The sequence below is a fragment of the Mesoplodon densirostris genome, chromosome 5 (assembly GCF_025265405.1).
Source record: "Mesoplodon densirostris isolate mMesDen1 chromosome 5, mMesDen1 primary haplotype, whole genome shotgun sequence".
NCBI lineage: Eukaryota > Metazoa > Chordata > Mammalia > Artiodactyla > Ziphiidae > Mesoplodon > Mesoplodon densirostris.
Window position 1 is genome coordinate 136,848,234 of NC_082665.1, and position 12,355 is coordinate 136,860,588.

General features: G+C 39.5%; 1 protein-coding gene across 2 annotated transcripts in view; it reads right to left on the minus strand.

Moving 5' to 3' along the window:
- Positions 1-12,355, minus strand: part of MED12L (mediator complex subunit 12L) — a 318,889-nt gene that overhangs the window by 281,112 nt on the left and 25,422 nt on the right. For both annotated transcript variants that reach the window (XM_060100193.1, XM_060100192.1), the window contains exons 2-3: positions 8,618-8,722; positions 2,367-2,558 (exon numbers count right to left, since the gene is read on the minus strand). In XM_060100193.1, coding sequence (XP_059956176.1) covers positions 2,367-2,558; positions 8,618-8,722 — 297 coding nt within the window. The remainder of the gene's footprint in view (positions 1-2,366; positions 2,559-8,617; positions 8,723-12,355) is intronic.

The window sequence follows — 12,355 nt, forward strand, 5'->3', positions numbered from 1 at the left end:
ACTCAGGAAGGAAAATATGTTTACACTGACTGAAGTATGACTTCCTACAGGGATGGATTCCATTTTCAGCCAAGAAACCATCTGACTTCAACTTGTAGCTGAACCTAGGCAATCACTGGGCCTTTGGATTCTAAACCTTGGTTTAGAAGGTTTTAGAAGGTTTTAGAAGGTTTCTAAACCTTGGTTTCTAAACCAAGGTGAAACTGCATCTAAGTACCAGAAGAAAACTAAGACACCTAGCGTGGTTTTCCATCCACCAAAGGGTTGCCCTTGTAATGCTTCTCTCCCTGTATTCTCCTTTCTGTCAGCACCCTCTGTTTGCTAAGCAGTGGTAGAGGCAAATGGAAATTCCAGAGACCACAGTAATCCAAGTCACCAGAAGTGAACACATCATTCTTACATTCTTAGTGAACTGCTCAAGAGCTAAAAGGATATCCCCAGGAGCAAGAAGTCTTCTTTTCCAAACCTAACTATGACCGTGATTGAATTAAAAGGCCTTTTACAGGCCATTGTTGACCTCTCTGTGGCTAAATACTTGGAGTGCTGTGGAGCTTTATAGTAACAGAAAACCAGGTCCAGAAACCTGATCCATCCCGTACAGGAAACTATTTTGAACTCTAGATCAGAGCTGGAAGATGACTCAGGATCTCAGCAGGAAAAGGAAGGTCTTGTACATCAAGCCATCTCGCAGATAAATAACAGAAATTAAGAGGTATTTAAACTTTCTAATATGAAGAACACGCAGAGAATGCAATCTTTTACCCAACTCTAAAGAGTTTTCGCCATCTCAAGAAGATGAAATGCTGAGGAAGGGATGGGAAGGAATGACTCTTGAAATGCCCAAGAAATGAATACTTCAAAGTATATTCAATGGCTTGACAAAGAAAACATCTTTAACTTTGCAAAGAATTAACGTCAGGGCTTACCTGAGGGACACCTGACTTGGCCAGAGGCAGCTCCTAATAAAGAGAGAAGAACAGCGGCTAATACACTGCACCATAATTCATCTCCCTCTTAAAAGATGAGAGACCATTACACCCCTAAAGCAAGGGCATCAATTCCTCATGAGTATTCCCTTTCAGGAAATACCCCCCCACCAAAAAAAAAAAAACTGCATTCTAAAAGCTTACAAAAAAGGCAAACCTAAAAGGAAAGATGTCAGGCTGGCTACATAGGAGTTGAAGGTACCAACATGGAGGGTATGAACTTTTGGTAGAAAGCCATCAAATACTGAAGGATGGCCTTTGACTTCTGCAGCCTTCAGATACAGTTCCCAGGCCACAGTGGGAACACGTGGTAAACGGTCAACAGTGGAAAAGAAATGCTATGCGGTCCAGCCTGTGTTGAGACAGAGGTACCACCTGAGTAGCAAGAGAGGGTCATGTTGATCGTTCTGCTCTGCAAGGATTTCGGTTGCCTTTAAGCACTAACATCTACGAAAGGCAACGCAAGGCTCTGACAATAGGGCAAAATAAAGCCAACGGGAGCTACAGGCACTATCTTCAAAGAGGTGCCTTAGGAAACAAAAACGTAAGTACACGAAGGCGCTCTCCTCCGACCTGGGCCTGCACCAAGCCATTCCTGAAAACTTAAGAAGAGAAGATGGGCTCCCCTAAAACTAAAGGGTTTCGGGGGAGACGAGAAAGACCTGGGGATTATTTGAAAGGCGTGTAAGAAGTCAGAGATCAAGACTAAGAGGGAGGTTTCTGGCTCTCATCTAAATTTCAAAAGACATTTTGTATTATTGGGACTGTAAGATTGTTGAATCTGTGCAGTATTTCCCACGTGAGGAAAACGATCAAAGGCAAAGAGTTTTAAAGGAACCCTCCCTTCCCTCCCCCTTCTCAAAAAAGCGGGGAGCTATGAATAAACCTGCCCATTTTGTACTGAAACTTTTTCAAAGACGGTTTTCAAGCACACAAGGATTCACTATCTTTTATCTCACTCGTTCGGAAGAAGAGTTCGTTTAAGAATTTGGATGGGTACTTTTCAAGACAAGGAAATAACCTTAAAGCAAGGATTTCTATTTAACCCATTTGGACATCCTGACCTAAAAAACTGAAAATGTAACAGAAATAAATGAAGTCTCACTGCCTGTTTTTGATTTTAAAACCCTGTCTACCTAATATCCACATAAACAGCTTCCTGTGTAGAATGTTTAGGTCTCTAGATGTCCTAGGCACCACATGCCATCAAAATGAAGGGGAAACAGCCTATGTGCAGCACACACCTAGTGCAGGATACCTGCCATTGAGACTTTGAGTTTTGGAGAGAACTGGGGAAAAGAAACATATACTTGAACATTATCTCAAATGTTTTCATTTCTATAAGGCCTCAATTAAAACAATGCAAGAAATACTTAATACCTTTTTTGCCAAAATAGCAAGTGGTTTATTTCCTGCTAAGTCAGAGAACCAACTATGAATCGCACTCTGGGATCGAGCAGTAACCAGCCAATAATTATCTTTAGCATTAACTTGTGGTTTCTTCTTTCCGGTGTCCTGGAAAGTGTTAAGCTTTAGTTTCTCAGCTAATATGCTGCTAAAATAAGCTCCAATCTGTGGAAGAGAAAACAGAGTTTAAAGACAATAAGCAAGAATGTTAGTAATGTACATATTAGTATTTTATTTTTATTGTTTTAATAGAAAATCTTCAAAGAGCCCATTGGAAAATAAAATGGGAATTTAAGTCCTTGAAGCTAAGAGTTGTGAGTTCCTTACACTAACATAATGCAGAAACTCCCATAGCACCTTAGTTTCACTACTAACAAGTAGTTCAAGGGAACAAGAAGGGAATTTGAAAATCCCTATAAGATAAAATTCATTACATCCTGAATAAATTTCAAGAGAATGGGTTCTGCTTTCATCTTTAGATGTACCTCTCCTTTTTCACAGTACACACCCATTTGGAGAGAATCTTTTTCCTGAGAGGTGTTGCATATAAGATCAGAACCTGGTAATCACCCAGTAATCATTGTTTTTCTTGTTTCATTTTAATAGCACATAAATTTGGAAAGGAAACTCTGTATTTACACTCAGTGCTTTAAAAAAAAAAGTCTAGAGAAATCTAATTTATTTAAATGGCAAATTATAAAAGGTTCAATTAAATTAATTATTCAACATTTTTGATTGGGCTGCCAATTTCATGAGTACAAGTGTTCAGAAAGAGAAAGCTAGTGTGGCTTGCTCTGAACGAAACAAAGTAGCAAAGGGAGCTTCCTGTGAATGACTAGCATTTTCATATTAACCAAATTAAAAGAGGACAAAGGAAAGACAAAGGGACAAGAAGGAAGGGGATGGAGTAATAGCTAAAAACTAAACGAATCCACAGAAAACCTCCCAGAATTTCCAAGAATCCTATCACAGCATCACATTTTGTCCCCTGGAAATTCTCTAATAACAGGATGTGGACAACAATTTCTAACAAATACCTTCAATAAGGTTAGCAGACAGTGGCAACCATGATAAAAATAAAATACCTACCCTGCTGCAGCAAAATAAGAATCACTACCTTAGTTAATGCTCATGACTCAATAAACAATTAGTCTATAGGGTGGAACACAGTTGGAAGCAATTAGCCAAGTTTATCTACCAGGGCGAAAAGCTGGTAAACATTTTTTTTAATGTGAATTGGCATCCCTTGATCCTTGTGATTGAGGTACAGTGAAAAAGTCTGTTTTGCTGTGTTGAGGTAATATGGCAATAAAAATGATAGTAATTAGAAAAAAAGTCTGAACCTTATTTTTTTAAACAACTTCATAGTATTCTTTTTTAAGCAAAGTTTGCAGAATGTCCAGAGAATAAATTAAATGCAAAAATTCACCAAAAAAATACAGCTATTTGAAAACAAGCAGCCAAGAGTAACAAATTGTTTAATTTTAAATTTCTCAATCAATATTTGGTCTTTGCACAAATGGCACGAAATACCTACCTATGTAGATTGTTTCATATTTAAAAGATTTCTTATTTGCAACCATGTATGATCATTTTAATCATAATAAACAAAGACATAAAAAAATTTTTAACTAGTCTAAGTACTGTCAAAGAAGAAGAGCCACGGTGATCTGAAAAGACTATTCAATTAAATCAAGCCAATCACTGATTTTGCAAATCAAGAGATTTGCAAAAATTGTATTAAAAAGGAAAAGTCTGGGCAATCTCTTTTGCAATTATACTCTTTTCTATGTATTTAATAATAGCAATGGAACATACTGGCTGTATATACGTTTTACTTCCTAACAAACCTTATGAACAACTGCATAAATGTAAACAAAGTCAAAATTCCCAAAAAAGCACGAGCAGAGAAAATGCACATTAGGACTCGGAAAAAAAAAAATCAAAACATGATCATACACTTAATTTTATTCTATCAGCAATATATTCACATTGTTCTAAAATCGAGAAAAAGTTAAGAGCCTCATTCCCAAGTCCCAATGCCTAACTCCAAAGGACCACCTTGATTAGTTTCTTATGTGTCTTTCCGGTGTTTCTTCATGTGAATACACATGAACAAACACGAATATATTATTTTTCTCTTATATCTATACCTCGTTATGTACATTGAGTAAATGTCTGAGAGCCTTCCTTCCACATTTGTCTATGGAGAGCTTCCTCATTCATTTTTACAGACACATAATAATGTACTGTGTGGATGTACCACATTTTATTTAATCAAGTCCCCGTTAATGGACATTTGTTTCAAACTTCTGCGATTACAAATCACATTAAAATGAATAGCCTTTCCTATTTGTTATTTCATACATGTACAGCTATAGCTTTCAGAAGAATTTTCAGAATTCAGACTGTATGATTCTGTAATTTTAATCAGCATCGTCAAATTACCCTCCATAATGTTTATACCAATTTGCACTCCCTCAGACAAGGTATGAGAGACAAGGTTTAACTTAAAACTTGTTTCCATCCATCCACAGCTATTTTGAAAGTAATTCATTTGGTAAGAAAATGAACAAGTTTAGTGGCTATACTATAGGTCATGTATTTCATATTCATTAGATCAAATTCCCCTCAGAAGGTCTGAATCCTTGAGTAAATCTCACAGGAAGGATTAGAGCAGCAGAAGTGGTAACGGGTGCTATTTCCATTTATTCAATTATTTAAATTGACATAAAACTTCATACAACTGCGAACAATTTGGCAGTTCCTATACACAAGGCATTCATACTTTCTGTTATGGACAGAATTGTGTATATCCAAAATTCAGATACTGAAGCTGTAAGCCTCAATGTGACTGTATTTGGAGATAGAGCCTTTAAGGAGGTAATTAAGGTTAAATGTTCATGGACCGATAAATGGATAAAGAAGATGTGGTACACAGATACAATGGAATATTACTCAGCCATTAGAAAGAATGGAATAATGCCATTTGCAGCAACATGGATGGACCTGGAGATTATCATACTAAGTGAAGTAAGTCAGACAGAGAAAGAAAAATATCATATGATATCGCTTATATGTGGACTCTAAAAAAAAAAAAAAGGGATACAAATGAACTTATTTACAAAACAGAAACAGACTCACAGACTTAGAGAATGAATTTACGGAGGGACAGATTGGGAGTTTGGGATTGACATGTACACACTGCTATATTTAAAATAGATAACCAACAAGGACCTACTGTAAAAAACAAACAAGAAAGAGAGAAAAAAAGTTAAATGAGGTCATAAGGGTGAGGCTTAATCCAATATGACTAGTGTCACTAGAAGAAGGAGAACACCAGAGATACCCGCACACAGAGAAAAGCCCATGTGAGGACACAGTGAGAGGGCAGCAGTATACAAGCCGAGAAGAGAGGCCTCAGGAGAAACCAGACCTGCTGACACCTTGATCTTGGACTTCCAGCCTCCAAAACTGTGAGAAAATAAACTTTCTCAGAAAGTCAAATTTCTGTTCTTTAAGCTCCTCAGTTTGTGGTATTTTGTTATGGCAGCCCCAGTAGACTAATGCACCTTCTAACCAAGTAATATGCTGCTGGGAATTTATCCTAAAGAACAAAAGCTATATGTTCAAATATGACTATAGCTTCTTTAGAAATAACCATAAGAAACAGATAATAGGCTAATTGCTGTACACCAGCAGTTTCAGTTATTACAGCACATAAATGATGAAATGTTATCTATCCATTAATTACTATGAATATGAATACTTCAGCCTCAAGGAAAAGTACACACAAAATGATATTACTTCTTCTTTAAGTATATAAGTTAAGGAAGATGAAAGTTTAGAGATAGATGGTAGTTACAGTTGCACAACAGTGTGAATGTACTTAATGCCAAAGAACTATACACTTAAATATGTTAATGGTAAATTTTATGTTATGTAAATTTTACCACAATGAAAAAAAAGTAGAACACAAATTACAACACATACATAATTGTAGTTGTGATGTTTAAAAGGTATCAAGCAAGATTGGAAAAAGACTAAAAACACTGTGTTTGGTCAATAGGACAATCTGTAGAAAATAATTCTATTTTTTTTCACATCACTTAAATAATACTTCAGTTGCCAGTTTAGCAAATTACATATGTTTGTGTATGCATGTGTGCATATAAAAAGAGATTTGAAATGATACACAAACTTTTAACAATGGTTATGTCTGGTTAAGAGAAAACAAGAATAGAAATTCATCTGTATGCTTGATTTCTTTAAATCTGTAGGCATAATTTTTTAATTTAAAGTATTTTAATATTCGAAAATAGAAATAACTCAAAAAGGATGAAAAACAAACCTTAAAAGAATACAAACAGAAACAGATAATTCCATCTATATATCTAATTGTTAACATAACCACAAAGAAAAAAGACTTAATTCAAGAAATTTTTAATACAACACTCTGACTACACACTTTTTTAAAAAAATTAATTTATTTTATTTATTTTTAAATTTTTGGCTTCATTGGGTCCTTGTTGCTGTGCACGGGCTTTCTCTAGTTGCAGTGAGCGGGGGCTACTCTTCATTGCGGTGCACGGGTTTCTCACTGCAGTGGCTTCTCTTGTTGTGGAGCACGGGTTTTAGGCGCACAGGCTTCAGTAGCTGTGGCTCGCAGGCTCTAGAGCGCAAGCTCAGTAGCTGTGGCGCACGGGCTTAGCTGCTCCGCGGCATGTGGGATCATCCCAGACCAGGGATCGAACCCGTGTCCCCTGCATTAGCAGGAAGATTCTTAACCAATGCACCACCAGGGAAGTCCCTCTGACTACATACTCTTAATGAAAGTCTAAAGACAAAAAGCATGGTAGAGCAATTGTAAATTTTACATAGCAATTTTGTTGTTGGAATGACACTGGTATAGTTTATTCTGGAACTTTTTATGTATATTGTAAGATAGAGTAAATGAATAAACATGCTAATATTGCTGGGATCCAGGATTCTCACCTTAAGAGAAAGGAGATACAATGATGGAAAAGGGAAAAGCATGGGAAAGCCCCTGTGGTACTGACTTAGAACAGATGGATGGATGGATGGAAGGAAGGAAGGAAGGAAGGGAAGGAGAGAGGGAGGGAGGGAGGGAAGAAAAAGAAGAAAACAAACCTAAATATTTTTGCCATCTCTGTCCACTGAAAGGGCCTACAAGTTGTGACACTGAAGTAGCCATGAGCAAGCTGGGCACCCGGATCTGGGATGGGGTAGGAAAAGAACAAGATGGCCCTGGACTATGTTACTGTACCTCAAGTGAGGAAGTGCCCAAAGGACTGGGTTGGGGGGTGAGGGGGTTGTCCAAAAGGCCCAAGAACCAGGTTAAAGGTGCCCCCACTGGCCAAATGTGAGACAGTGTGAGCATCAGAAAGAAAACTGAAGGTCCTACAACTGATTTTAAGAAGAGTTCAGGGGTTCAAAGTGATACTGAAAAATAGGGTGTCCTTAACAAAAGAATGCCAATAAACATACGAGTAATAATAACTTCAAAACCAGCATTTTGAAACCATCAGCAAAATAAATCATTCAGCAGGAATCGACAATCGATGCTAAAATCATAGCATAAAATTTTACTGGACAATAGGATATTCATATGGTCTCAAAGTATCACCCTGTGGAGATTACTACAAGGAAATGATGACTACTTTTGCAATGTAAAGAGATGGCAGACACCACCTTAAGTGATCAAACAGTATAACCAATCATCAGACAAACTAACACTGCATGTCTCCTGATATGCAACGTAGTCTTTGCACCAAAAATATTTAACCTGAAAAAAAAAACCTCACAACAACAACAAAATGAGGGACTCTGGACCGCCTGCCGATGCCAGGGACACGGGTTCATGCCTCGGTCCGGGAAGATCCCACATGCCGCGGAGCAGCTGGGCCCGTGAGCCATGGTCGCTGAGCCTGCGCGTCCGGAGCCTGTGCTCCGCAATGGGAGAGGCCACAACAGTGAGAGGCCCACGTACCGCAAAAAAAAAAAAAAAATAGGGTTAGGAGACACGCCAGCCAAAAGCAGTGCATGATCCCTGATTGGACCCTGGGGCAGGACAGCATAAAGGATATCTGGGGGAAGTTTGAATATGGGTTGTGGTTTCAATAACACAAATTCATCAACATTAGCTACCATGGGTCTCACATACGTATGCTCTTTCGGAAGTTTTGGGAAGCGACGAGCATTACCTTTGACGGGTTAATTACAATATTTCTAGCCGAGCCATGCTCATCTCCAGTAAAGGCGGGCTGATTGTTGAAGCCTTGCTTTACATTCACAGCGGTAAGTTCATCCTGTGGGAGGAAAGGTACTGATTAGTCCGAAGGATGTCAAAGCTCCAACTGAAGCCAACATCCTGTAACCTCAGGAATGACGAACTTTGCTATACTCTGTAGAAGAGAACTGTTCAACACTCAGCAAAGAAAGAAGCAACAGAGGTTTAAAAATCAATATATACATGTGCAGAGAGAGAGAAAGCAAATGTGGCAAAATGTTAACAACTATTGTCTGTAGGTGAAAATTCTTCACTAATAAAATTGGAAAAAGTAGAAAAAAGCAACCTCACCCCATAAACGTAAACTCATAGAATGTGCAGACTGGAATTGTTTCTAGAGAGCCCACAGCTTGACTGCCCCTACCTTGCCAGCCCCTGTGCACGTCTCTATGCTATGTTCCACAAAACTGGCTCACTCAACTTACCCAAGACCCCACAGCGAGTTAAAGACAGAAATGAAGGGCTCCTAGGCGCAAGGCTTGTGATAACCTACACACCACCACAGCCCTGCAACTGAGGGGAAGTTTAGGGCTTGCCAAGCTGTTCATACATCTCGGCTCACTTCACCTTTACCAATTATGAGGCAGATGGTAGGCGTGTGTCTTCATGCCTGTTTACAGATGAGAAGGGTGAGGCTTGCTCAGCTAGTACAGTAACTGGACAAAGCCAGCACTGAAAGACCATCTTCTCAATCCTAGACTAGGAAGAGAAATTTCCATGACACTGTGCACCAGAGTACAAATGCCACAGGAAAATGTGGTCTAAAAATACATAGTCACAATGCGTACCCTCCTTAAAAAAGATCTCCTACTGGATAGATATAGGAAAACTTTCCTTACCAAGGTCACAACACATCAAAAATAGCCCAAGGCATTTAAAAAAAAAAAAAAAAAAGACCTTCCCCTGCCCAGATCATTGAGTTATAGAACTAAATCAGAGTTCCCAGAATACAGACTTGAGAGAATAAAGGGGAAAGGTTTGCGTAAATGAAGCTACCTTCTGCTGCCCTCACTTCAGGCCAAGAAATGGTCTCAGTGACACCTGGGGTAATGGTAGCCACAGCACAAGAATAAGAATATACACTCATTCTTCACAAGTAATTGCTGTAAGTGTAAAATGAAAAAAAAAAAAATTCAACGGATCAAATCATTGCCATGATTAGGCAGAAAGCCTTAGGCCAAAATCGTTAACGACATATAGCACCTGAAAGGTCACCTTGGCTGAGAACTGGGGTCTCCTGGAGTCATGCCGTGTAACTTTACTTAATTGTGTGTGCTCTAGCTGATACCTTGGGCTAGGCACGGTTCTGGTGGGCTTTCAACAAACCCCACTACAGGAAGCTTAGCTCTATGGTCATCAAGTCTCCTCCCAGCATGGAAGGTAGCTGGAATTGGGATCCGCACAGAAAATGAGTTGCATGTATGTATCAGAAGACATCTCAAACTGCTCCCGCATTTTCAAATAAATTATTTGGAAATCTAGGGCAAAACTACATAATGCATATTTTAAGTCAAAAAAGTGTCAGTCAACTGAAATAAAGCAGGCATGCTAATGGAATTTCTGCAGCCGCAGAGTCTAAGGAAGAAGGAGGCACGTGGTGTCACGAGGGGAATGGACGAGAACGTGGAATTTTTATCTTTGCTTTAGCATCAGAGTAATACAAGAAACACGAATTGAGTGATCGCTTATGTTTTTACTAAAAATACATCCTGGGTTAATCAAGAGGGAATGTGTGAGGCTTTCAGGACCCGTTAGTTCCATTTACTGCTGCTTCACTTTCTATTCTAAACTAACCCCTGCTCAGCTAGCTGCTTGTTGTGACTGACCGCTAACCACTGGCCTGGACAGACATGCCCCCCCCACACACACACACGCGTGCGCACAAACACACACACAAAATCGCCAGAAGGAAAAGAACATGGAACCATGGTAACAAGTCTGTCAGCCACATCAGATGTTCCTCAAACTAGGATCCACACAGGTGCTGCTGGGAGTCTTGAGTGCTGCGAACTTTCCACACTTGTATTCTAAGTTTCATGAAAATGCATCCAGAGTCTGACCACTTCTCACTACCACCGATGCCTCCCCCAGGTCAAGGCCACCATCATCTCATGCCTGGACACTGCAACAGCTCCTAACGGGTCTCTTTGCTTCTCCCTTTGCCCTCTGAAGGCCACATTCAACACAGCAGCCCCAGGGAGCTTTGGAAAACTTGAGTGAGATCATGTCACTCCTCGAAGCCTGTGATAACTCCGTACCTCAGAATACGAGCAGAGGCCCTATGAGGTCCCACAAGTCCCTGAGTCATCTGGCCCCTTATACCTTTCCGACCTCATCCCTGACCACACTCCCCTTGCTCACTACCCTCCAGCCACACCGGTCTCTCTGCAGCTCCTCAGGTGTCCAGCTGGACGATCTCCAGCCTCAGGGCCTTGCATGGTCTATCCCTTCTGCCTGGATTGCCCTTCCCTGGTTTCCACATGGCCAACTCCCTGACCACCTTAAGTCATGTCCTCGATGAGAAATCTGATGACCCTATTTGAAACTGGAAATGCTCACCCCATTCCCTTCACCCTAGCACTCCTAATCTTCCAATAATCCATAGCACTGATCTCCTAAAACCCCACGTAATTTACTTATGATGTATCCTGTCTGTCTCCCCCACCAGAAGATAAGTAAGGTCTGTGAGAACAGGGGTCTTTATGTTGTTCACAGAAGCATGCCAAGAACACAGAGCAGTGGCTGGCACAGAGCACACAGAGGCATTCAATAAATATTTGTTGAAAGAGTAAATAAGTGAATGATAACCTGTTTCGAACAATTAACATAATAAGTATATTCTGAATCACTACCCCATGACGTTGAGGTCCCTAATTCTGTTTGGATTTATGACTAGAGCCACTTAACCTCCCAGAGCAGTGGCTGTCGCCCCATCAATCCCAAGGCACCATCCTAAAAGCAAATATTTTTAAATGCCCTTTTTCCAAGTCTGAAATGAAACTCATAGACAATAACTTACCAACATTTTTTTTAAATCAATGTAATGCCTTCACTCCAAAAGTTTTTTTCAAAATGAAAGTAAGTTATAACAACATAGGTACTTGAAAAGAAAACCCTCAGGCATACACAACAAGACCTCTACTACCCAAAAAGTGTGGTCCATGGGCCATCAGCGCTGGCTTATTAAAAATGCAGAATCTCATTTCAATCAGCTTAACAAATTCTCCAGGTAATTCATGGACACATTAACCTTTGAGAAGTGGGGCCCTAGGAGACATCAAGAATTAGTAAATGTTTGTTCCTATACCTAGGATCACCATAAATGCAGTCAGTGCAAAATGCAGACTGATATAGGTGTGCTGTATTGCTATTTCAAATGATCAGGAACGGCATGATGTGAATCTTCTGTAATGGTGAAAACTCTTAGTAAAATTTTCAGACCAACAAAATAAAATCTTCTCCCAATATATTAAAACGCAATAGTTATATTCCTCAGAGACTCAGTGTACACCGACTGTGTATTAAAATCATGCCAAAAAAAAGACTTTGAGATCATATGTAAATAGATTCCCACCTGGAACAGAGAGAAAACGACTTTGAAAGCTTGCTGGCACATAGGACAATCCAGTGGGACACAGGACAATTCTTCACT